Below are 24,227 nucleotides of genomic sequence, written 5' to 3'. Positions count from 1 at the left end.
AGACAGTGCTTTGAAGTTATGATTCTGGCTGGAGCTTGAGCTCTGAAGCACACCTCCCCTCCCTAGATTTTAGAGCCCAAGGTGCAACTTTAAAGCACTGTATATGCAGCTATTTTTAGAGCACTAGCAGAAGCCTCACTAGCCTGTCTGTTGACCCCAGCTGGTAGGCTCGCTCCCACTCAGGAAAATATGCTGCATAGACATACCATCTTGTGTGTGCCAAGGATTGCATTACTGCACTGTATTTATCCCTTTGGTGCTATCTTAATTTTGCTGCTCTTGGCTAAATGTTAACCAAGTTGAAGGACTGTTCCATAACAGCAGAGGCCAAAGAAAACAACTGTGCACATCCAGCACTGATAAAATAAAGCCTGTGTAATGCTGGCAGACCAGGTGCCAGCTCATGTCAAGGCCCCTAGGTCTCAGCTGAACACTGACAAATACATAACTGGAACCAATATGGCATACCTGTGTGTTAGTATTGTTAAAATAACTATTAGAGTTAGACAAATTTGCTTAGTGTTTAGACTTTATGGAATACTTGTAAATTGTATTTATTTCACTTATATCATCTGTATCCCATGTTATAAGGTAATAGTGTTTGTTCCATGACTATTGCTCCGTAATGGCAAACCACCAGTCAGAAGGGAAGTATTATCAAATTTGCAAACTGGATACAATTAACTTAGGCTTGAATAAAGACTGGGAGTGGATGTGTCATTACACAAAGTAAAACTATTTCCCCATGTTTATCCCCCCCCTCATTCCTCACACATTCTTGTCAACTGCTGGAAATGGCCCACCTTGATTATCACTACAATAGGTTCCACCACCACTCCTGCTGGTAATAGCTCTCCTTACCTGATCACTCTTGTTACAGTCTGTATGGTAACACCCATTCTTTCATGTTCTCTGTGTATATAAAATCTCCCCACTGTATTTTCCACTGAATGCATCCGATGAACCGATCTGTAGCTCACGAAAGCTTATGCTCAAATAAATTTGTTAGTCTCTAAGGTGCCACAAGTACTCCTTTTCTTTTTGTGGATACAGACTAACATGGCTGCTACTCTGAAACCTGTCATTATCAAGTGTGAAATACTAGTTTGCCACAGGAGGCGTTATCTCTTATTCAACAAAAAAAGACCCATCAACAGCAGATGAACCACTGTGGAACATCAGAGGACAAAAGACTTTACTGATTGCTTCCCTCACTGCCCAAAGAAGAGGTAAGGACGGAGCAACTGAATTCCTCCCAGAAACTGAGCTCGCAACATGAAGCAGAAGAATCGAAGGAATAAAAGGCCCTAACAAGCAGTAACTATCTTGTATGCTGCTTGAACTCTAAGGGGCCAGGATTACTAAGCACAAGCAAAAGGACATATAGAGCTTACTCAGAGAAGTATCTATTACTTTTTGTATTTATATGTTTTCCTTCTTTAACCTTGTAAATAAGTTATCTTATTTTCTTTTCCTAGTTAATAAAACTTTAGATCGCCAATCCTATAATAAACTACAGGCACGGTTTTTGGTGTGAGATCTCAAGTGCAGTTAACCTGGGGTAAGTGACTGGTCCTTTGGGACTGGGAGTAACCTGAATATTTACTGTGATTTTTGGTGTAAGGGACCATCTATCACAAAGACAAACTTACCTGGGTGGCAAAATAGATCAGAGTACCCAAGGGAAACTCTCTGTGACTCCATGTTAAGGCTGTTATAGTGCTTAAAGAGTTTACGGTTGATAATTTGTTGGTGAAGTCTAAGTATAGAACTCTCAACCAATTTGGGGTTTGTGTCCTGTTTCTTAACAGTCTGCCCTGAGGTTGGAATCCATGCTCTTGTGCCACTGCAGGACAGCTTGATAACTTTTAAAGCCCAGATCCTCAAAGATATTTAGGCTCCTAACGTCCATTAAAATCAATGTTGTTTGCAGTATGTTGTAGCCATGTAGGTCCCAGGCTATTAGAGCAAGAAGGTGTGCGAGATAATATATTTTACTGGACCAACTTCTAGTCCAACAAAATATATTACAAGTTTCAGAGTAACAGCCATGTTAGTCTGTATTTGCAAAAAGAAAAGGAGTACTTGTGGCACCTTAGAGACTAACCAATTTATTTGAGCATCCGATGAAGTGAGCTGTGGCTCACGAAAGCTTATGCTCAAATAAATTGGTTAGTCTCTAAGGTGCTACAAGTACTCCTTTTCTTTTTGAAAATATATTACCTCACGCACCTCGTCTCTCTGTTGAAATCAAGTGGAAAGACAGAGGGATCAATCTTGACCCCACTGTACGTAATAAATGGCAAAAATTCTCACTGACTTTAATAGCAGACGGCCCAAAAAGAGAAGAGTTTCATAGAACAGCAATAGTAAGGTATCCACTCAAGTGACAGAAAATCTGTAAGGGATTTTAAACTTGAGTATGTTCCTTTAAAAAAACAAAAAACCAGAAAGTCAAGACTGATCTTTCCTGGTTTTCCTGGATAATTTTTTGTTGTCAAAGGAGATGTATATTATGAGCAATCAGATCTTAATCAAAAGCAGAGATATTGAATCCTTTCCCCCATGAGTTACTTCAGAATATTAAACAGGTATTTAAAAGTTTGCTTCATATTTGTTTTGTTAACAATCTGACTCAAAGTTCCTTTCTCCTTCTACTGCTCTGATCCTTGTCTCGATGTATCAATATCAGTAGCACTCCACTAACCAAGATCTGCCAAGATAAAAAAAGACCTGAATTTCTCTTGTTTAAAAAAAAAAAGGGGGGGGGGAATTAACAGAACCCTTTCAATCATTCTTTTTTCCATTAAGAAAAGAGAATCAATAAGAGCAGAAACTCACTTTACCTTCTATAGTTCTCCTTTAAAGCTATTCTAGTTTGTAAGTTTAACTACATATTTCTTACCTTGCAGTTAGTGACAACAGAAGTTTCATTTAAGATATTAAAATCTATCACCTGTCCTGTTTCTAAACTGCTGCAGAAGCAATTTTCCCCCCTTTAAATCTTAGTTTCAGAATTTCTCAAGTGCCTGCTACCCTACTCACCCCGACCTTTGGCTGAGTTGCTCAAGTGTCTTTGATGCTATACCACGGAGCAGCGAGTCTCAATTCTTTTCTCCTTAATGCAACGGATGTGGTTACTTGCTTGTGTTTCCCTAGGTTGTTTTGTGGCTGAACCAATAATATCCTCTTCGCGGCTGCGGAGAGGGATTTACACCCATTAGCATCAGGCTACTTTGCAGTCTGCCTCTCCCCACCTCTCCCCCATAAAGCGTAGCACAGAGATTTCACCACAGACACGTTTATATCAGGGACGCCCAGGGAAGAAGCGAGCGGGCTGAGGGGCGAGCCGGTGCCGCTCTCGCTGCCACTAGAAATCCCAGAACAAAGTCCCCACAAGCGGCAGCGCAGCTCGCGGGGCGCTAGCAGCGGCTGGGCGGCGAGCCCCGGGGTGGGGTGGAAAGACTCTGCACCCCCGACCCCGTTGTGCCTCCCCGCCCGTGCGGGCGCGGGCGCAGCGCCTCCTCCCCCAGGTAAAGCTACAGCAGGTGCAGAGCCGCGCCCTCGCGCGAGACGCATCAGAACCAGAGGCGGCGACTCTTCCCCGCCTCCCCCCAGGCCGGGCCTCTCAGGGCTCTGCCTCCAGTGTCATGGCGGAAAGCGGAACTGAACACCACGTGTGATCAGTCCTCTCGCGCGAGGCACGCGATCTCCCCGCGGCAGCCCTCGAGCTGTGGCAGGCGCCCGCCCGGAGTCCTCCTGCTCCCCATCATGCAGAGCGCACACGGCCCGCCGCTCAGACTCTATGGTAAGCACAGATGAGCCGCCCGCCGACGAGGCGGAGGCGGGGCCGGAAAGAAGATGGCGACGCTGGTGCTGGATAACGGCGCCTACAATGCCAAGATCGGCTACAGCCACGAGCATGTCAGGTGAGACCCGGCACCCGCCGCCGAGAGCCCGGAGCCCGGGCGGCTGCGCTGCGCTGCTCGGCGCCACGCACGGAAAAGAGCCGCCGCCGCCAGGTCCCTGCTCCCGAGAGAGCCTGGGAGGGCGGCCCCTGCCCCTCAGGCTCCGTTGGTCTGTCGGCTCTAGCTCCGAAAAGTGGCGAGGCGGCTCCTGCTGCAGGCCCGGGCCCGGCCTGTCCCCCTGCGCTGCGGGCTGCCGCTCGGCCCCGCAGGAGGAGCCTGTGAGCCCGGTACATCCGCCCCGGTGCTGAGGCTGCGGCCATGCCGCCTCTCCGAAATTAAGCGTGAGAGATGCGATTTCTGAGTAAAGTTGTGCCCGACTCACGGGAACATCCACGGCTGAAAATAAAAATCCTCCCAGGTCAATGTTCTGTCCCCAGACGCCCCACCGCCCAGTCGCAGACTTTTATGTTTCCCGAGCGGCAGTGGGCCCCCGAGGCCCCGCCCCACTCCGCCTCCGCCAAAGCCCTGTCCCCGCTCTGCCCCCTTCCTGGAGGCTCCCCACTCCCGCTTGCTCCTCATTGCCCTCCCCCAAGCGCCTTCCCCACCGGCCAGATAGCTGATTGGAGACCCTGCCCCCAAACAGCTGTGGCTGGTGGGTGCTGAGCACTCCCTGTTTTTTGTCCCTGAGTGCTTGAGCCTGTGCTCCAGATCATTAGTCAGGATTAATTTTACCTAGAATGTGCTGTGGCAGCTGGGGCTCCTGCTATCAGCCAGGCTTGGTCCTTAGTCTACCTCTGGCGGCCGGACTGCCTGCTGTCAGGATGACAACAGGAGCCACAGCCACTTGGGGGTGACTGCAGGAACCCCTCCTCATGAAGTCCCTGTGAGGTGAGGCGCCTGCTGTCAGCCTGCCCCCGGGACAGGGCAGGCTGACAGCGGGAGCGCAGGTAACCATGTGGAGAGGCTCCTGCTGTCAGCCAACCAGGGATGACAGCAGGAGCTACAGCTACCTGGGCTCCTGCTGTCAACCAGCCCTGGTTGATCTGGGCTCCCCGCTGTCAATCAGCTCGGGGGCTCCCTGCTGTCAGCCTCAGCCAGGGGGAAGCCTAGGTTCCCGAATATCAGCCTGGGAAGTGAGAGAGGGGACCCCACTGTAGCCTCCCCAGGTCTGGGGTGGGTGAAGAACCCTAAGAGGAGCAGGGGTGAGGCTGAGAGGGTTGAATTATGGCCTGGGGACTTAAGTGAGGAGGGTGAGGGCTGATGGGGTTGGAGGGCTGTATTAATAGTGAGTTCTGAGCTGATCGGGTGAGAGCTGGGAGGGTGAACTGAGGGCAGTGAGGTTTGATGGGTTAGGGGAGCTGATCTAATGGGGCAGTGACGATGGGGGCTGGGAGGTTGAACTGAGCTGGGTTGGGTGGAGACAGGATTAATTGCTGGAAGGAGAACGGTATGTGAGGGCGAGGGCTCCTGCAGCAGGAGCCAAAATCACCTTATCCAATACATGTGGGAGAGTGAGCAGCAGTACTAATTGTCACATGCATATACCGGGGGATGGGTAGGGGGAGTTCAAAAATCAAGAGACTGACCTAAAAACACAATGTAATCTTTTTTTAAAAATCTCATGATTTTTGGGCCAATCTCATGATTTTTGGGGTCCGACTCATGATTTTTGATCTCATGAAGTTGGCAATACAGCTGCTGCTGCCTGCGTTGCAAGGGGAATAAGTGCTGCGGCTGCGGGTGGGGCAGTCCAGGAGTGGGGAGGCTAGGGTGACCAGGTGTCCGGTGTTTGACTGGAACACCTGGTCGAAAAGGGACCCTGGCAGCTCTGGTCAGCACCGCTGACAGGGTCGCTAAAAATCCGGTTGGTGGTGCTGCTTAGCTAAGGCAGGCTAGACCCACTGCACTGTGCCCTGGAAGCGGACAGAATGTCCAGCTCCTAGGCGGGGGGGCATGAGGTTCCACGCGCTGCACCCGCCCCGAGCACCAGCTCCTCACTCCCATTGGCTGGCTGGCCAATGGGAGCTGGTCCCTACGGGGGAGAGCAGTGCGCGCCATGGAGACTCCTGCCTCTCCCGCCCCCCCCCCCACCTAGGAGCTGGACCTACTGGCTACTTCCAGGACGCAGCGCCATGCCCCAGGACAGGCAGCCAGCCAGCCTGCCTGCCTTAGCCCTGCTGCGCTGCTGACTGGGAGCCACCCGAGGTAAGCCCGTGCCCCAAACTGCTGCCCCAACTCTGAGCCCCCATCCAAACCCAGAGCCCCCTCCTGCACCCCAAAACCCTCATCCCTGGCCCTACCCCAGAGCCCTCACCCCCTTGCACCCCCATCCACACCTTGAACCCCTCATCCCCAGCCCCACCTCAGAGCCCCGATCCCCCCAGTCTCAACCCACAGCCCCCTCCCACACTCCAAATTGCTCGGCCCCACCCCCTAGCCTGGCGCCTCCTCTTGCACCCCAAACCTCTCATCCCAGCCCCAGCCCAGAGCCAGCACCCCCAGCCCAGACCCCTCACACCTCCCACATCCTAACCCCCTGCCTCAACCCACAGCCCCTTCCCACATTCTGAATCCCAAGGCGCCCACCCCCAGCCTGGAGCCCCCTCTTGCACCCAAAACCCCTCACACCCAGCCCCACCCCAGAGCCCACACCCCCAGCCAGAACCCTCACCCCCCTCCTGCACCCCAATTCCCTGCCCCAGCCCAGAGCCCCCTCCTGCACCCTGAACCCTTCATTTCTGACCCCACAGCCTGCACCCCCATTTGGAGCCCTCATCCCCTCTGACACCCCAGCCCCAGACCAGTGAAAATGAGGGAGGGACGGGGAATGTAGTGAGCGGGGGACAGGGCCGTGGGGAAGAGGCAGGGCTCGGGTGTTTGGTTTTGTGCCAGTAGAAAGTTGGCAACCCCAGGGAAGGCTGAGGAAATTCTCAAAGCAGGAAGCTCCCTTCTTCTTAGGTTTCACACAAAGTGTAGCAACAGCTTTCACACCCCGGTACTGGAAAGCTTCAGTTAGTTAACCCTGTACCTTGCCAACTAAAACATATCTTCCAGAAAAAGGCATCCAGCCTTGAAGACATCAAGAGATGGAGATTCCACCATTTCCTTGGCAGTTTGTTCTAATGGGTTAATCACCTCCGCTGTTTAAAAAAAATAAAGTGGAGGGAATTTATTTCTAATTTGTTGTTTTTTTTCTTGCTTTAACTTCCTGTAGTTATTGAATGTGCTCCTTATCTAATAGCCTTAAGTGATCTTTTCATGTATCCTAGGCTCAGACCATTGAGTGTTGGGCAACTGCCTCAGGACAGTTTGCAACAAAAAAAATGTGATTGTTAAGGAAGGAAAACGTTCTTAACCTGTGGTTGGAAGTTTCTGTAATTTCATTTAGCACCTACTGTTTGATTCTACATGTTGTCATTGGCAAGACAATAAAACAATCTTGTGGTGTTGCAGTAACCAGGGTAACTGCTACTTTCTAAAAAATACAGTTACAGAATATTATGGAAAAGGAAGTATTTATGGAAATGATGTGAAAATGCACAGTATGATTGTTTTATATCATATATGATACAATGTGCAAGAAAACATTCTTAACTTTTTTTCAGTGTTATTCCCAACTGCCAGTTTAGATCAAAAACAGCACGTTTGAAAACTTTTACAGCCAATCAACTGGATGAAATTAAAGATCCCTCTGGACTCTTTTACATTCTCCCTTTTCAGAAGGTAATTAAGATGCTTTATAGTTTTAGCAATGCAGTCTGTTAAAGGCTGTGGGTTAAGCAATATTTATGTTTATTACATGCAATATGTTACAACTGTAGAGGCATAAATAATATTTAAAACAAACATCAGATACAGCAGTGTAGCTTCAGTATCAAGCATGAAGTGTGGCTTCTATAACCTGCCACCAGATACTAATTTAGGAAGCATGATTCATATGGTAAACTTACTATGCAATAATTTAAACTAAATGATAGAGAACAACAGAGGTACAGTATCACTTATCTTTGGATCTTCTTGCTTGTAGCTGCACAACATTTACCCCTTTAAATAGGTTTGGAAAGGCTTCCATAATCTTAAAGAAGCAGCTCTTATTTGTGAATTTTGTTAGATTATCAGTCCATCTAACAATTACTGATGGAAGCCTGAAATTTTGCAGATTTGAAGTAGTTAATAAATATGCAATGTTGTCTAATAAATAATGTCTTCCTCCCCCACCCCACCCCACCCCCCCTCAAAACTTCCACAGGGTTACTTGGTGAACTGGGATGTTCAGAGACAGGTTTGGGACTACCTTTTTGGAAAGGAAATGTATCAGGTAACTAAAACACTTAAGATACAAAAATCTATAAATACAGATTCAAAACAATTAATAGAAGTAATACAAAAATATTCAAAAATCACAGATATAATGGTGAATTCACCAATTTATGAATTTTGCAGGAATATTCAACAAGGACTCACACCTAAAATTTAGAAAATTGAGTTACATATGATTTTGAGCTCAGTTCACTCAGGCCATGACTCTGCAAACTAGAGCCCATGTTTAACTTTACTCATGCAAGTAGTTTTGGTGACTTGAGTAGGACTAGTCACCTGAGTAAAGTTAAACGTGTGTTTGCAAGATTGGTGCTTCAGCTAGTAAAAGTTACTTGATAATTGTTTTCATAGACTTAATTAGTAAACTTACTTGAAGAGCCAGGTTTTGTTGCATGAAGGAGACAGTTACAAAAGTAGAAGAAGGGCTGAGATTTACATTGTGACAGTCTCTTGTAGAATCAAGTAGCCATTTTCTGCATATTAATTTCTCATTTTTATGACGAATAAGTTGAATTTATAAAGTGTATTAATAGAATATTATTTTGCTCACCACACCAACATGGTTTAGCACGAAAAGAATGTGAGCGACTCTAGCCTTCATTTTTTTTCATAAGAAATAAATACAATGTTGTTAACTCATAAAGCTGGTCTTTACAGTACTCAAAGGGGAAGATGTTGGGAGCGAAATAACTCCTCAAAATATCTCTTTGTATAGATTTGGGTGGGAAAATTGGGCTGGTTTAAGATTTTAAACTACTGGGTTCATTAAGGATACTCATTATTGCCATGGTTTTGGTACTGGTTTGCAGAGTGAGCACTAAAGAAAGGAACTGTTGACCTGTGTGTTCTAGTTCCCGTTGAGTCCCGTTATGGTGAAAGCACCTTAGTGAAGGCCTGTTTTAGAAAGTCTGAGAACTGAGTAAGTGCAGAAAGAGCAGGGGTGAAATCCTGGCCTTACTGAAGTCAGTGTGAGTTTTGCTGTTGACTTCACTGCGGCTAGGATATTACCCAGGTTACTAGAGGAGCCAAGCTTCTATACAAGTGGCAGTTCTGAAGATAAATTGTCTCCTGTAGTTAGTAGGACTAGGGTAAAGTTTCTTGTATACACTTTAAATACTCTTTTATTATTACCCATTGAAGTGTAGAAGAAAGATAAAGGTATAGGTTGTTCTTAAGAGCCACAACATTAAAAATAAGGGCACTGGACAGGGAAATGAAGGAATTCTGTCCTGCCCTGAAAAATTTTAACACGTGGTGTAGCAGTGACAGTGCACATACTGTTTCTTGTTAGTTTTTTTTTCCCCCCCCTCAAACCCATGTGCCACAAGCAGCTAGTAGCAATGATATCTATAATAGGCCAGGGGGCAATTTTATAGAGCATGGTGGTTGTTACATACCACAAAATGTAAGTAGTATGGATAGTGGTTTCTAAAATGTTGTTTGGGAACACAACTTTTTTTTTTCCCCCCCTAGGTGGACTTTGTAGATACAAATATTATTATTACTGAACCTTATTTTAACTTCAGTTCAATACAAGACTCTATGAATGAAATTTTATTTGAAGAATATCAGTTTCAAGCAGTTCTTAGAGTAAATGGTGAGTATATATTTTGTTGCTCTGCATTAATGTGCTCCAGGCTAACTTCCCAATTTAAAAATAATGTGCCAAGAAAATTACTTCATTTATTTCCCTGACTCTGTAGAGCAGTATGTAACTTTTTATTTCTCTAACCTATATTAAATTGTGCATACACATCTAATGTTTGTTCTGTATTCCTCTATATTTGATACTTTAGTGAGAGGATTCTGATATGTAACAGCAAGAAACACAAAGTGAAATAGGGGGAAAATCAGTGTAGGTAGAAAGTCACTTTTGTGTTGCAGCTCCTTTCTGTCAGGGTTCTGTTTTTAAGTTGGCTTCTGATGACAGGAGTGTTTGAGACTTCTTGAGATGAGGTAGTATGTGAAAGAGACTGCACTACTGCTTGTTTCTTGGCTAGATTTGTATGGAGTTTCTGACAGTTCTCATTCACTTTTCGAAGTGGCCCATGAAATACATTGCCACAATTATATAATACATCCTATCCTGCAGAACACATGAAATTGGTGACATGACTCCTCATATAGTGCCCTTTCTGATGATGATATAAAAGTAGGGGAGAGATGACTTGGCAGTGCATGTGAGGAGGGTCTTTGTAAGCAATTCAGTCACGTTTTAAACAAAATTCAGTACTGGTAGTGTTATGCTGAAATGATAGGAAAGATGTGTTGCTTTCTTTTTTTAAAACTGGCCTTGAAATAATAGTCATCTATCTTAGACTTGAACATATAAAATAAATGTTTTACCTTTTTCTGGGGAATGTTTTATAGTTGCAGTTTCCTTTGTTTCTGAAAAATATTTCAAATATTCAGGGGTCACTGAACATAGACTTAATATAAACTATTCTTGTGAATTTATTACACATAGGACACTGTGGGCATGGTCATCTTTTATTGACATAAATGGGAGCAGAATAAATAAATGGGCCCTGTGTTTGTATGTTTCCTCTTTGGCAGTACAGTAGAACCTCAGAATTATGAACATTTTGGGAATGGAGGTTGTTCATAATTCTGAAATGTTTGTAACTCTGAACAAAATGTTATGGGTGTTTTTTTCAAAAGTGTACAACTGAACATTGACTTAATACAGCCTCATAGATAAGGTAAGAAAACTCCTAATGCAGAAATCACTACCAGTCAGTACCACAAATACTCAATGAAAACTTAGGGGATGGACAGTGTGGTTCCTCAGACCACTTTTAATTCTTTTTTGAAAATGTCATCTTGAGATTGTCAGTTCTTTCAAGTGGGAAAAATAATATTTTGTTTTGCATGCTCTCAAGTGGATTTCTTTACATGTATTTTAAAAAGGGAATGTAATGGAACTGTTAAGAGCTTTAAACAAGATCTTAAAATGCCAAATGGAATACCACAATTAAAAGATGGGATAGAGATTTATTTCCTTATCTTGATGCTTTTCAGTTTAAATAAATGCAAAGAAGAATCTTTTTGTATACAGAGTGAAGACCACTTGTAATCTCACTTTTTCAGAATTTTTTTAGATTAATGAGGTAAATAATTATAGCGTTCAAATATTACCTCTAACTGAAAATATAGCTTCCTGGTCAAGGAATATGTGTGGAAAGCTATATAATTGTTGTACAACAAGCATTTTAAAAGGTATGCTTCCCTTCCAACATCCCCCATTGAGTTTGTGTAGTGTTTCTATTAGAATTGTTGTCACATTCCACCCCAGGAGTGACTGTATTTCAATGCCTGATTAAGTTACTCCTTTATATAAAGCACTGTGGGAATGAAAAAGAACCTGAAAATTGACCAGCTAGACAAATTGATACTAGAAATATGGCATACATTTTTAATAGTGAGTACTTAACCATTAGAACAGTTTACCAAATGTGGTGGATTCTCCATCATGGACAGCCTTTATATCAAGGTTTGATCTTTTTCTGAAAGATATGCTCTAGGAATTGTTTTTGGGAGGTTCTGACAGGAGGTCAGACTAGATGATCAAAACAGTCCCTTTTGGCCTTGGAATCTATGAATCACCTGGGCACACTGCAAAATCATTCTACTTGGGCTTTTGGGAAGGACAGAGCTGGATAAAGTCTGTTATATTTGAGAGAAGGTGGGGTATTATGTTTGATTAATTTTGGCAGTGGGTGAAATTACACTACTGGAGCTATTCTGTATTGAGTTACCAAAGATCTGCCAAAGGCACCTAAAATATGGGATAGGTACTATATCTATTTAGATACATTTTAGATTTATATATAAATATGGGTTGGCATTTTTGTGTTTCAGCTGGGGCTCTCAGTGCACATAGATATTTCCGGGACAATCCATCCGAACTATGTTGTATCATTGTGGACAGTGGCTACTCCTTTACACATATTGTACCTTACTGCAGAAGTAAAAAGAAGAAAGAGGCAATTATTAGGTAAATTGCCTTATTTCTTTAAGGGTGGCTTTTTTTGATACGTCTGAAGCGAATAATGACAGATTTTTATTTTTTTTTAGGATTAATGTGGGAGGAAAGCTCTTAACCAATCATCTAAAGGAGATCATTTCTTACAGGTAAAATGTGCTAACTTTAGACACTTGAGGCCTGGTCAGAAGCCAATTAAAGTCAATGGACATCTTTTAATTAACTTAATTAGGGGTTTAGGATTAAGCCCTTTTTGAGGAAGAGGAAAGCCTGTAAAATGACATCTTGAGCTTCAGCTACCATTTTAACACCTTAAGACTCTAGTTCAGCAAAGTACTTAAAGTAGTTGCATAATATTAAGGATGTCAGTAGTCCCATTCAGTGGCATTACTTGCGTGCTTCAAGTTACACATATGCTTAAGTACATTACAGAATCAGGCCCTATGACTTTTTTTTGAGATGTCGTCATAGTAATAAAGCTGTAGCCAGATTTCCACTTAACAAATAAGATGGCCCAGCTCTGAGAAATTGACAGTTTAATTCCACCTGAACAGTGAGTAGAATTCACTAAGGCAGTGTTTGTAGGAAGGTTCTAGATGGGTTGTGGGGCCCTAGGTAAACATACACTTCCCCAGCCCAGTGTGGAGGAGATGCCCTGGGAGGAAGGGGTGCAGTCAGAGAGTGCGCCTGCCTTGCAGTCACCCCATAGTAGTGGCTTCTGTCCCACTGGGCTGGGCCTGATGCCCCGTTCTGGGTGTTGTGACCAGGTGCATGGGGTTGCAGTGCCACTCAGGTCTGGCTCTGCTGTCCCTCATCCATACCACTCGCTCAAATACCAATTGGCCAGAGTGTAGCCCAGTCCCACAAGGCAGATGCTGCTGCTGCAGAGAAAGTGTGTGGCAGGCTCATTCTCCAACCTCTCCTCTTTTGGGGTCTCTCTTCTGCACTGGGTGGGGATTAGGATTATGGTGCCAGGGTGGAGATGTTTATATGTAATGGTGAGTCGCAAAAAAAGACAAAAGGCAGTTGGTGAGTCACCTTAGTAAAAAGTTTGGGAACCACTGCACTAAGGCTTGCATCCTGTATTGGGATCTCCTGTAATGGACCCTTAAGCCTGTGCAGGCGTTTTTGCTAGGAGAACCGGATGCAAGATCGTGGCCACAGTTCTTAGTGCTGATGGCTTTATGTTGTTTGGATTAAAGAGTAAACCATAAGGTCTTTACTATCCAGATGTTCAGAACATGGGACATATTATTTTTGTAGTTTTGCATTTATGGAATTGCATCACAGCTGATTTATTAGAATACACATAACTGTCCTATAAAATTAAAATCTTTAAAGAATACCCTCTCATTTCTACATGTCAAAACTGCTTATATGTAAGTTAATGTAAACCTCTACATACTAAAATGTTAACTTCTTGCAATTTGAAAACTATAGGAACTGACCAATAGTGAAAAAGAATAATTATAAATACTATATGTTCCGGTTGATCTGTTTTCTAACTCTTCCTAATTTTTTTATAGGCAGCTACACGTTATGGATGAAACTCATGTAATTAATCAAGTGAAAGAAGATGTATGTTATGTGTCTCAGGATTTTTACAAAGATATGGAGATTGCTAAGTAAGTTTACTATATTGCCAAATTTGAAAGGAGGTCCAAGTAATCTAATTGGGTAGAGCCAAATCCTACCATCCGTATTCAGGTAAAACTCACCCTTAAGTCAAAGAGACTCTTACCTGAGTATGGCCTCCAGGATTTGGCACACTTTAGCTATGTTCTATTCTAAGTTTGTTGTCTTTTCCAGGTTGAAAGGGGAAGAAAATACAGTAATGATAGACTATGTTTTGCCAGACTTCAGCACAATCAAAAAAGGGTTTTGTAAGGTAATTATGACTGTCAGCCTTTTCTGAAATACTCTGTTTTCCTCTTCTTCCTTGATCGTGAGAGGGGAGGGGTGGATTTTTTTTTTTTTTTTTTGGTGGTACTGACTGGTAGTAATTTCTGCATTAGGAGTCAATGAGTAAAATTTTCCAAAAAAATGTAAGTGACATAGGGGTCCAAGTTTAACGAATTTTCAAAGTCATGTAGATATTCTCAGATATTTTATCCAACATTTGAAAATCAACTGTCATACCATAGGCTCAGTATCTCAATTTAACCCTGTATTTCTCATTCCAGTGAAAAATTTGAAGTATGTTATGTCCTAATTTTGATTACCTTCTCAAAACTGTTGCTTGTTATATGGTTATGATTAAGGCTACGATTTAGTCACAGGTATTTTTAGTAAAAATCATGGAGAGGTCATGGGCAATAAACAAAAAGTAACAGCCCCTGACCTGTCCATGACTTGTACTATATAAATACCCTTAACTAAAACTTAGGTGCTCGGGGGGAGACTCCCACCACTGCTGCTCCGGAGGACAGGGCGGCCCGGGGACCAGTCCGGGACCAGCTGCCTGGGGCCAGCCGACCAGTGGCCGGTGTGGCTGGTCCAAAGTCTGCCTGAGCTGCTCAGGCAGCCCTGGGGACAGCCAGACTTGTCGGTGCAGAAGTCACAGAGATCACGGATTTTGTGACTTTCCATGACGTCCGTGACCTTCCTGAAAGACTTGTAGCCCTAGCTATAATTAGGCGTGGCAGAATTTGATTTTCATTTTTTTCTAATATGATTTTTAATTATATTATTTTTAACTTTTTTATTTTTGCATTTGGGAGTAGGGTTGGGGTTAGGGCAGTGCTGACAGCATGGCTGCAGGGGGCTCCCTGTGCAGCCAAAGGGCCCAAGACACCAGAGGGCAAGGTGCAGGGGCGGGCTGTGGTCGGCCTGGCCTGATGGACCAGGGACCCCTGCCCAGAACTGTAAGCAGAAGGATGAGGCTCTGGCTGTGTGGGAGACCACCCCACTGCTGCGCAGTTCCTGCCCATATTCCTGGCTGGTGAGTGAGCAAGTGAGGCTATGACAGTGGAGCTGCAGAGGGCTCGCTGCATAGCTGTGGAGCCAGTGACATTGGATCCCTGCAGGCCCATGGTGTGGGGAAGGCTGGGGTCCTGGTGGGGCACAGCAGACACCCTGGGACAGGGCTGCAAGGAGGAGGACATGTCCCTGGCTGCTACTGAATGGCTCCTGCCTGGGGATAGAGCCATTCGAAATGACAACTCCTCCCCCTCCTCCTCCTTGCAGTCCTGGCGGGGCATCTCTGCTCTGTGGAGTCAGGACTGCAGTTTTCCCTGAACCTTGTGCCTGCAGGGATCCCTTGTCACTGGCCCCACTCACTCACTGGGCAGGAGCTGGTTCCCTGTAGCCGCCAGCTCATCCTACTCCTTGCAGTCCTAGCTAGGGGTCACTGCTTCATTGAGCCAGGACAACTGCAGCCTCCCACACACCTTGGGCATGCAGGGATCGGGTCTCACTGGCCCCACTGTTGTGCAGGGAGCCCTCTGCAGTTCTGCTGTCATGGCCCTCCTCTCTCACTCCCATGATAGTGGAGCTGCAGATCCTGGGGCCAGTGACACCCAATATCAGCAGGTGCAAAGTGTGGGGAAGGCTGCAGTCCTGGCAGGGCAGAGCAGAGACTCCCAGCTTGTAAGTGAGAGGGGTCCGTGCCATTGGGGCTGCAGAGGGCTCCTTTCACTGCCCCAGAAGCCAGTCAGCAGCTGTGTGGCCTCCCACACAGCCAGGGGCTTGGGCGCCCCCTCCTTGCAGTCGTTATGGCTAGGAGCCTCTGCTCTGCCTTGCCAGGACTGCAGCCTTGCCACTGTGCCTTGTGTCTGCAGCAATCAGGTGTCACCAGCCCTGAGACAACACAGGGAACCCCCTCACTCACTCCTGTAACAGCAGGGCTGCAAAAGGCTCTCCTCGTGGCTAGTGACAACCGATCTCTGCAGGTACCCCAACTGTTAGTGACTATTTTTCTTGTTGATTTCAGTATTGTTTATTTCAGTGTATCAGCTGAAATGACGTTTGCTGACAGTTATCAATTTTACAATCCAATGCTGCCAAGCCTAGTTAAATATAACTTCCTTGGCTGTAATTTAATAGTTCTATATCAAAATGTAGTCATAAGGCACAATTCTGATTCTGATATCTTTCAGCTGTTTTCATATGCTATCCTGAGAAGTTTTGCTACTTCCTAGAACTCAGACGCTTACCTTGTAGTCAATATGTGTTTTGGATGAATTTTATTAGCATGATTACCAATAGAAATTGAGATAATTAAGGAAGGGATACTGTCTTCCATTATAGTGTCCTGTTTCTTTTGTCCATAACTCACCTTTTAGGGCTGAAATTTTCCATGCCTGTACTCCATCCTATGGCAATATATTTTTCACAAGGATCCAAATATCTTTTTTGAGTTATGAGGGTGAAAAAAATGTTCTCCTGCTAGAATAACACAAATCTAATACTTAGACTTTGCAAAATTGCTTATTAGTAGTGTCATTTAGAGAAGTAGAGTAAAATTTTCAAAAGTACCTAAGTGTGCACTAATCTTGCTTAGGCAAAACTGCAGGTGTCAGTGCAGAGGCTGGAATGGGGCTCCGTCAAAAATGCAGCACCAAAATGCTTTCATGTTGACATCACTGTCTGCTCAGTATGGCAGTAAAAAGTAAACATCGGACACAATTCTCATGCTTAAAGACTAGAGTAAGGGATTACAAAGCATTCTGGAACAGATGTCTGCTCCCAAAGACTTGTGCATGATACATGACTCAATCTATAGAAAATATTACCTTCAAAACATCCATAACAGGTAAAGAATATGTAAACTATGAGATCAGATAAAGTTGTTACTCTTGTGTATGTTCTTCCATTTTTAAGAGGTAGTTATCCTTCATGTCTGCCTAATTTAGCCAAGGGAAGAAATGGTGTTAAGTGGAAAATACAAGACTGGGGAACAAATACTTCGTCTAGCAAACGAGAGATTTGCTGTTCCAGAAATTCTCTTCCATCCTTCAGATATTGGCATTCAAGAAATGGGAATTCCTGAAGCCATTGTTTATTCAATTCAGAACTTGCCTGAAGGTATGGTGGTTGCAATGTTTTGAAATGTATTCTTGAAGTCTGAATATTTTTGTTAGAATCCAAAGTGTATGAGAAGCTTAGCATACTTTGTGCCAGGCATTAAAGAACTAAAAATTAATTAAAAGTGCAACAGTTTTAACTCCTTGTGAATGTCCAGAGCTCTTTTGCAGTTTCCTGTAGTATTTCCTGTTGTGGAAATGCTTGCTCACTCTGGTAAGCTGATTGGTTTCTGTTTGTGCTTCAGATAAAGTATAACAATATGGATGGAAACCTCATGAGTTCATTTTCCAGTACAAAACACAACCACATTGAATTCTTTCCTCTGAGGATGGAATCCTCATAGCTGCACTTGAACTTAATTTCATTTTTATTTTAAAATGCCTTTAGTGTTGGGGGAGGAGGGAATTCATGCTGGCCACAATATGCTGGCAAATGAGGCCACTGAATCTTAAAAATGAAAACTAATCACCCTTCTGGCTGTGTTGTATTCTGTGGAAGCAACAATTGTAACGTGCATTATCATGTTACTAGGTGTGTAGATACATTTCTAATGAATATGGCCAAACTTCTGCAGGGGAAAATGTTCATGACTATGTGGTGTCACTTCACAGCTGTAGCATCAGAGCCACAAAATTACATTCATTCTAAAAATATGAAAATTAAAATCTCTTGGACGTTGATACTACTGTATTTCTTTCCCCTAAACTGGGCTGTTTGAGAGTGTTCATGAAATCCAACATTTTTTTAATAATAAATTTCTAAAAGACAAATTTTGAAAGCCACACAAAGCAGAGGGACACTAATGAAAGTTTTCTTATTTAAAAAGGGTGCAGTTCATCAAATACACCCATCACACAAGAAAACTAGTTTCACACTTGTGATTATCAGCTTATTAGTGGAGCCTCTTGATATGTGCACATTCTATGGCTTACAGTTATCCATGCAATACCCTTTCTCTAAATATAACCAGTATGTATTTAATATATGTAGAACATTATCTAAAGCATAGTTAAAAACATTAGTTTTAATTCTTGTCCACTTTAACTTAAAGTTCATGAAGAAATTAGAGAATCTTAAGCTGTTATCACTAAATACTTATGTTTTGGTTTTGTTTAAAGAAATGCAGCCTCACTTCTTCAAGAATATTGTTCTGACTGGGGGAAATACCCTTTTCCCAGGCTTCAGGGATCGAGTCTACTCTGAAGTTCGATGCCTCACTCCAACTGATTATGATGTTTCTGTTGTTCTGCCAGAAAAGTAAGTCCTAAACAATATAAATAAAAATGCATCTATTTTTCTGTTTGGTTCTCCTAACAGAATAGAAATTGTAAAGTAGAATTCCTTCTGTTAATTAAAGATGCTTATCTGTGTCATCTTTATATTCCATCATTTAACTTAATCTGTTCAGGTGGCCCAAAACTGAACCAGAAGGATGTTGTAACTCAGTACTTAAAGTGCATTTGCAGAGCTATATTGTGCTTGCTGCAATCCTGCAGACACTTACATGTGTGCTTAAGTTTACTTTTGTGAGTAGTTCCATTGAAATCAATGAAACCATCCACAGCAGCAAAGTTAACCAGTTGCATATGTGTTTGCAAGATCCGGGGGATTATTTTCACATCTCTTATTCTGAAGAATTCCTGAGTGTTATAAACATTATACATACCATATCACTGATACCTGCAGCACTTCTGGGATTTGGAGAGTAGCAACGGGGTGGATGACTGACAGTGTCAGGAGTTGCCAGGGCAGATATTCACCTCTCTCAAAATCATTATGGAATCATTAATGTCTGTGCAGAGTAGCGAGAATGTAGGTTCAAAGTCTCATCCTAAAGATTCCCCCACCAAATAAATACATTGTATGGGAATTTTATCTACTGTGGAAGGATGGAAGGCCAGCTCGAATTTGAACCTTAGTTTTGAAACATTCCTTTCAACCAAATGCTTAAACACTGTATCATACCCACTGGCTCCAAACCAGTTTTGTTAGTACAAGCCATTCACCTTTAAAGAATAACTTGATCAGATTTTTTTTTTTTAAAGTTAGCCTTGTAAATGTGAAGTGTGTTGATTTTTTTTTTTTTTAAGAGGAAAACATTCTCTACCCATGGAAATTAGTTATTTGGCCTCTTTGAGGAACCTTAAAACGTGATGATCAAATAACTGGTACATGCCTGATGTAATAAAACAGTTTTAAACGGAAGCCTCTGTATTTCTGCTAAACGTGTGATCACTCTCCTATACAGTAACTCCTCACTTAAAGTCATCCCGGTTAACGTTGTTTCATTGTTACGTTGCTGATCAGTTAGGGAACATGCTCATTTAAAGTTGTGCAGTGGTCCACAATTATGTTGTTTGGCTGCCTGCTTTCTCCACAGCTGGCAGCCTCCCTATGCCTCCTCCCCCTCCCCCCCCCCAAGCACCTCCCACCCGCCGGCAGACCCCATAGATCAGCATCTTCACCTTCCGCCTCCTGCATGCAGCAATCAGTTGGCTTGTGACATTTAGGAGGCGGGAGCAAGGACTCCACGCACAGGCTCCCCGTCCCTCCCTCCCGTGCCTCCTGAACACTGCAAACCAGCTGATTGCCCTGGGCAGGGGGCGGGGAGGGAAGGGGAGCCTGCGCACCTCCTGCCTCCTAAATGCTGCAAACCACCTGATTGCCTCGGGCAGGAGGGAGGGGGGAGAAGCGAGGACTCGGCTTGCTGCGTTCAGAAGGGAGGGGGGAGGTGTGCAAAGTAAAGGGGAAGGAGGTGGGGTGGGGAGGGGAGAAGAGGCAGGTCAAGGGTGAGGGCTTGGGGGAAGGGGTGGAGTGGGCGGGCTGAGGGTTGAATGATGACGACCCTGACAGGGAACGCAGCTCAAAAGTGATTAGGGGAGTTGGTCATCTAATGACTTGCTATAAAGAAACTTACCAAGAAAAAAAAAAGGAAAGCAAAACAACAATCTCTAGATATGTTTTTTCGAGTTCAGAAAGTTCAGCAAGAGGAGCAGCCGGATAATCCACCCTCTTCCACTCTCTAACTCCAGCATCTCAACCAAGCTTCATACTCAGCAATGATGATTGTAGTATTAAATTGCTTGTTTAAAATTGTTTAAAACTTATACCTGTATTAAATTGCTTGTTTAAACTGTATATAATGCCTTTTGTCTGGCAAAAAAAAATTTCCCTGGAACCTAACCCGCCCTTATTTACATTAATTCTTATGCGGAAATTGGATTCGCTTAACGTTTCACTTAAAGTCACATTCTTCAGGAACATAACTACAGTGTTAAGTGAGGAGTTACTGTATAGATCTGTGATCTAGCTATATAAAGGTTCTTTTGTTTAATAGAAATCCTGCTCTCACTGTCATCTAATGAGTTCTGATACCAATTCACCACCATTCTTTGGCCCAATTAAGTTGTTCTGATTTCCTTAAATGGACACTGTCATTTTGAAAATATCACTTGGGTGAGGTATAGCACCAACAATGAACTTGTAACAGTTTTCATCAAATATTTGCTGCTGAAGCTCAATGCAGGACTCACTCACCATTCCTAAAAAATACATGGTTACCAATTTAAAATTTTCATAAACCCACTAAAAAGATCTGGAATACTCTGAGCCAGGCCCCCACTGCATCTTTCTAATGAATGCAGTTTTTCAACAGATTGTCCTGATGTATAGGCATAATGTCTTCTGGTTTTACATTTTATTAATGGTTGTGGCTAATTTCTAAGTAAAAGCCCTAAAATGATGATCTCATTTTTTCAAATTACTACATAATTTGAAGTATTTAAAACTAACTTGTGTGGTAACTTTTTTTCCCCCCAGTCCTATTACTTATTCTTGGGAAGGTGGAAAGTTGATTTCTGAAAATGATGATTTTGAGGATATGGTAGTAACTAGAGAAGATTATGAAGAAAATGGACACTGTATTTGTGAAGAGAAATTTGATATTTAAGTGCCACATTTGGATATATAGTGATACTCCACTATTTCACTTTGAATGGAACTTATTTGAACTACAAATTATTTTATGTAAATTAGAACTGTGTTCTAACTTTCTTTCCTATAATTAGGAATGTACAATGAATTAGTGCAAATAACTTTATTTTCACAGATTTTAAACTACCACTGAAGACTAATATGTTATATATCACCCTTTGTCATTTTATCTTTAGATTCTGTCCTTACTAAAAATTTTCAATAATTGTGTTATTTTACTTTAAAAAAGTGTTAAAAAAACTGTTAATGGCATGAAACAAAAATATTTGAAGATTAGTGCAAAACAATTGTATAGAAATGAAGCTTTAGTCTAAATTTTATTTTCTCTTCCAAGATGAATGCTATTGTCTTTTACTGAAATAGTATGCAGAATAATCTGCATCAAATACTCTTTAACCTGGAGCTCATTTTAACATGTCCTGGGAGGAAAAAATCCTATGAAAGGCTTACTTTGACTGGTTGAAATTATCTCCGTGAATGGTTAAACAATGGTTAAACTCAAAGTGTAATTATTCCAGTGTGGACTGTACCCCAACTTTCTGAATACTTTTCTTTTTTATAAGTTTAGGGTAAGGCTATAGAGCAGCGATTAACCCTTTGCACAGCTCCCATATATAGTTTAGAAAAAACAATTCAGTCTCCAGATTAACTTCTTTGTTAGCCTTCCAGCACTGACTCTAACTCTGCCGTTTATTTTGACTACTGGACTCACATTTGAATATTAAATTATAAAAAGAAGTTTGAGTTGTATATAGTTCACCAACATCTCAGGTCTCTATTTTAATCCTTGTCCTTCCATACCTCCCCCCTTTGTTCTCCCTTTCTGTTGCATTTAATTTAGATAGTTAACTTTCAGAGATAGACCCATCAGCTGTGTCAAGTGCCATGAATATCCGCTATAGATGTATTAAAATTAAACATACTTCCAATTGGCCTTTGCAAAACATCTTAATCTAACTTTCTCATGTAATAAATAATTTCATTAATTTGAAATGTATGTCCTGTTTCCTTTTTTTAAAAAAGAAAAAACTGCCTGGACTAGGCTACACTTTTGCATTTTGCATGCAATATATTGTAGCATTCTTTCCTTGCCGCATCTCAAGTATTGTATGTACCAGAAAGGAAGAGGATCCTTGGTTACTGAACAGAGTGCATGTGACTTTACAACAAAATACTAGAAGTGATTTATGGAACAATCCAGTAATGGTAGAGTGAGATCTACTAATTTAATTCTGTTTAAAGAACATAAATGTCACTAAGATGGACTCTGATCTTCAGAGAGATATGGTCCATTTGAGGTGGTGAAAGGGTGGGCTGGCTGTTAGTGGAAATGAGGTGGCAGAGTTTTAAGACTGGAGTGGAGGGGAAAGAGTGAGAAGGAGATAAAGTAGAGTTTTGGGGTTTTTTTAATTGAAGTGAAGATACATTTACCATTGAAATAAACTGACATTGGAGGCCAGGGCATAGGCAGTTGTGAGCCAGCTCTAATGTTGGAGCAGCCAGCGTGAATACTGGACACACCCCAGGAAAGGCACAGCACTAAGAAGTCCAGGGCAGTTCTCCCTACTTCTCATGAGGCTTGGATCAGCCAAGCACCCACATGGGGTGCAGTAGGTGCGAACCACAGCAGCCATGCTAGGCCTGGAGGGTTATTCCATCCCCACCTCCTGCATGGGGAGGTGCTGTTCGTCTCTCACCCACGGTACTGGCTGCTGGGCAGGTAAAAGGGAAGTAACTAAATGATTCAATAGAGCTCTGAGTAGCATCAGACTATGATTAGTGATTTAAGTGACAAGGCGCTATGAATGATTACCCAGTGAGGCTAGATCAGTTAGCAAAAAAAAATCAAATGGGTAGGAATCAGTTGGTCATATAAGCATTCAAAAAATTAGACATCAATTACAAGGAATCATGTGGCTACCATTCAATGACAGACAATTGCAAATAGGTGGATTAACAAGGCAAGCAAACCTTAAAGTCCCGAAGAGTCAGCCAAGAACTATAACGTGGGGAGAGAAGCAGGGCTTAAGTGACGGTGATTTCCTGTCAAAACTGAAAAGTCTTAAAATATTGATTCAAAGGCCAGAATTTGTCATATTTGATGCACTGCCTCTGGGTTGCAAAATGTTTTTTGGCTCTTGACCCTTTAAAGGGAGGGGGCAGGACTCTGCAGAAGATGGAAATGACATGGCAGAGCAACTTGTGGGCCACTAGCTGGGTCTGAAGATCTGGGTTAGGTATCTACATACTCTGTAGGATTTCATTGTGCCTTCATTCAGAATTGCTACTTTATACAACTTGTAGTTAATGCTATTTAAAAGCAGGCACTTGGGGACAAAGCAATGACAAGACAAGAATAGCAAAACCTCTGTTTCCCCAAGAAGTCAAAGTGGGAATCTAGGCAGGAACATCAGATTCCATTTTAAAGTGTCTTCCACAGCTCCATTTTATGTGCAGCCTAAGACTTCATTGAGTTCTGAATTAACAAATCTGGTTACAAGGTGAAGGTTAAACTGCATGTGAGAATACTTTCTTCTACCAAGTAGTTACAAAACACAGTCTCACTTAAGATCTTAAACATAGTAAGTACACTAGATATTTGAAATTTTAAAGTGTGTAGTTTGTGGATATCTGGTATGATCTGCATTTGTAAGCAGATAATGTCAGGAGTGGCAGAAATGAGTTTTAGGTGAGACTTCTAAAAAATAGGAAATGTAAAAATACTGTTTCCATAGCAATAGGTACTCAGCCCTCTTGACAGCAGCAGAACGTTATCCATCACAAAGGCTAAGTTTTTGTCATGGATCTTTTTTGTAAAAGTCATGGACAGGTCATTGGAAATAAAATTTATGGCAGCCTGTGACCTGTCCTTGACTAAAAAAAATATCCCTGACAGAAGTGATAGGTGGGTTCAGCAGTGCAGTGCGTGGGAGCTCTGGAGTCCCCCTGCCCCTGGGCTGGGCTGCTGTGAGGATCCCCTTGTCTGGGCAGATGGT

General features: G+C 42.9%; 1 protein-coding gene across 3 annotated transcripts in view; it reads left to right on the top strand.

Annotated features, from left to right (window-relative positions):
* The first annotated feature begins 3,772 nt into the window (after window positions 1–3,772).
* The window catches only part of ACTR6 (actin related protein 6), a 27,352-nt gene continuing 6,897 nt past the window's right edge, over window positions 3,773–24,227 (top strand). For 2 of the 3 annotated variants that reach the window (XR_012156693.2, XM_073327418.2), the window contains exons 1-10: window positions 3,773–3,929; window positions 7,514–7,631; window positions 8,158–8,226; window positions 9,702–9,825; window positions 12,090–12,225; window positions 12,306–12,362; window positions 13,740–13,838; window positions 14,023–14,101; window positions 17,067–17,238; window positions 18,357–18,495. Coding sequence is in view for 2 of the 3 variants with exons in the window: in XM_073327418.2 (XP_073183519.1) it covers window positions 3,862–3,929; window positions 7,514–7,631; window positions 8,158–8,226; window positions 9,702–9,825; window positions 12,090–12,225; window positions 12,306–12,362; window positions 13,740–13,838; window positions 14,023–14,101; window positions 17,067–17,238; window positions 18,357–18,495 (1,061 nt within the window). In the remaining variant the exon portion in view is untranslated. Of the gene's footprint in view, window positions 3,930–7,513; window positions 7,632–8,157; window positions 8,227–9,701; window positions 9,826–12,089; window positions 12,226–12,305; window positions 12,363–13,739; window positions 13,839–14,022; window positions 14,102–17,066; window positions 17,239–18,356; window positions 18,496–21,057; window positions 22,225–24,227 lie in introns of those variants that run through there. The other variant, XM_073327417.2, reaches the window with a different exon arrangement.

Source organism: Lepidochelys kempii, chromosome 1 (assembly GCF_965140285.1).
Source record: "Lepidochelys kempii isolate rLepKem1 chromosome 1, rLepKem1.hap1, whole genome shotgun sequence".
NCBI classification, from domain to species: Eukaryota; Metazoa; Chordata; order Testudines; family Cheloniidae; genus Lepidochelys; species Lepidochelys kempii.
This window is presented reverse-complemented; position numbering and strand designations above follow the sequence as displayed.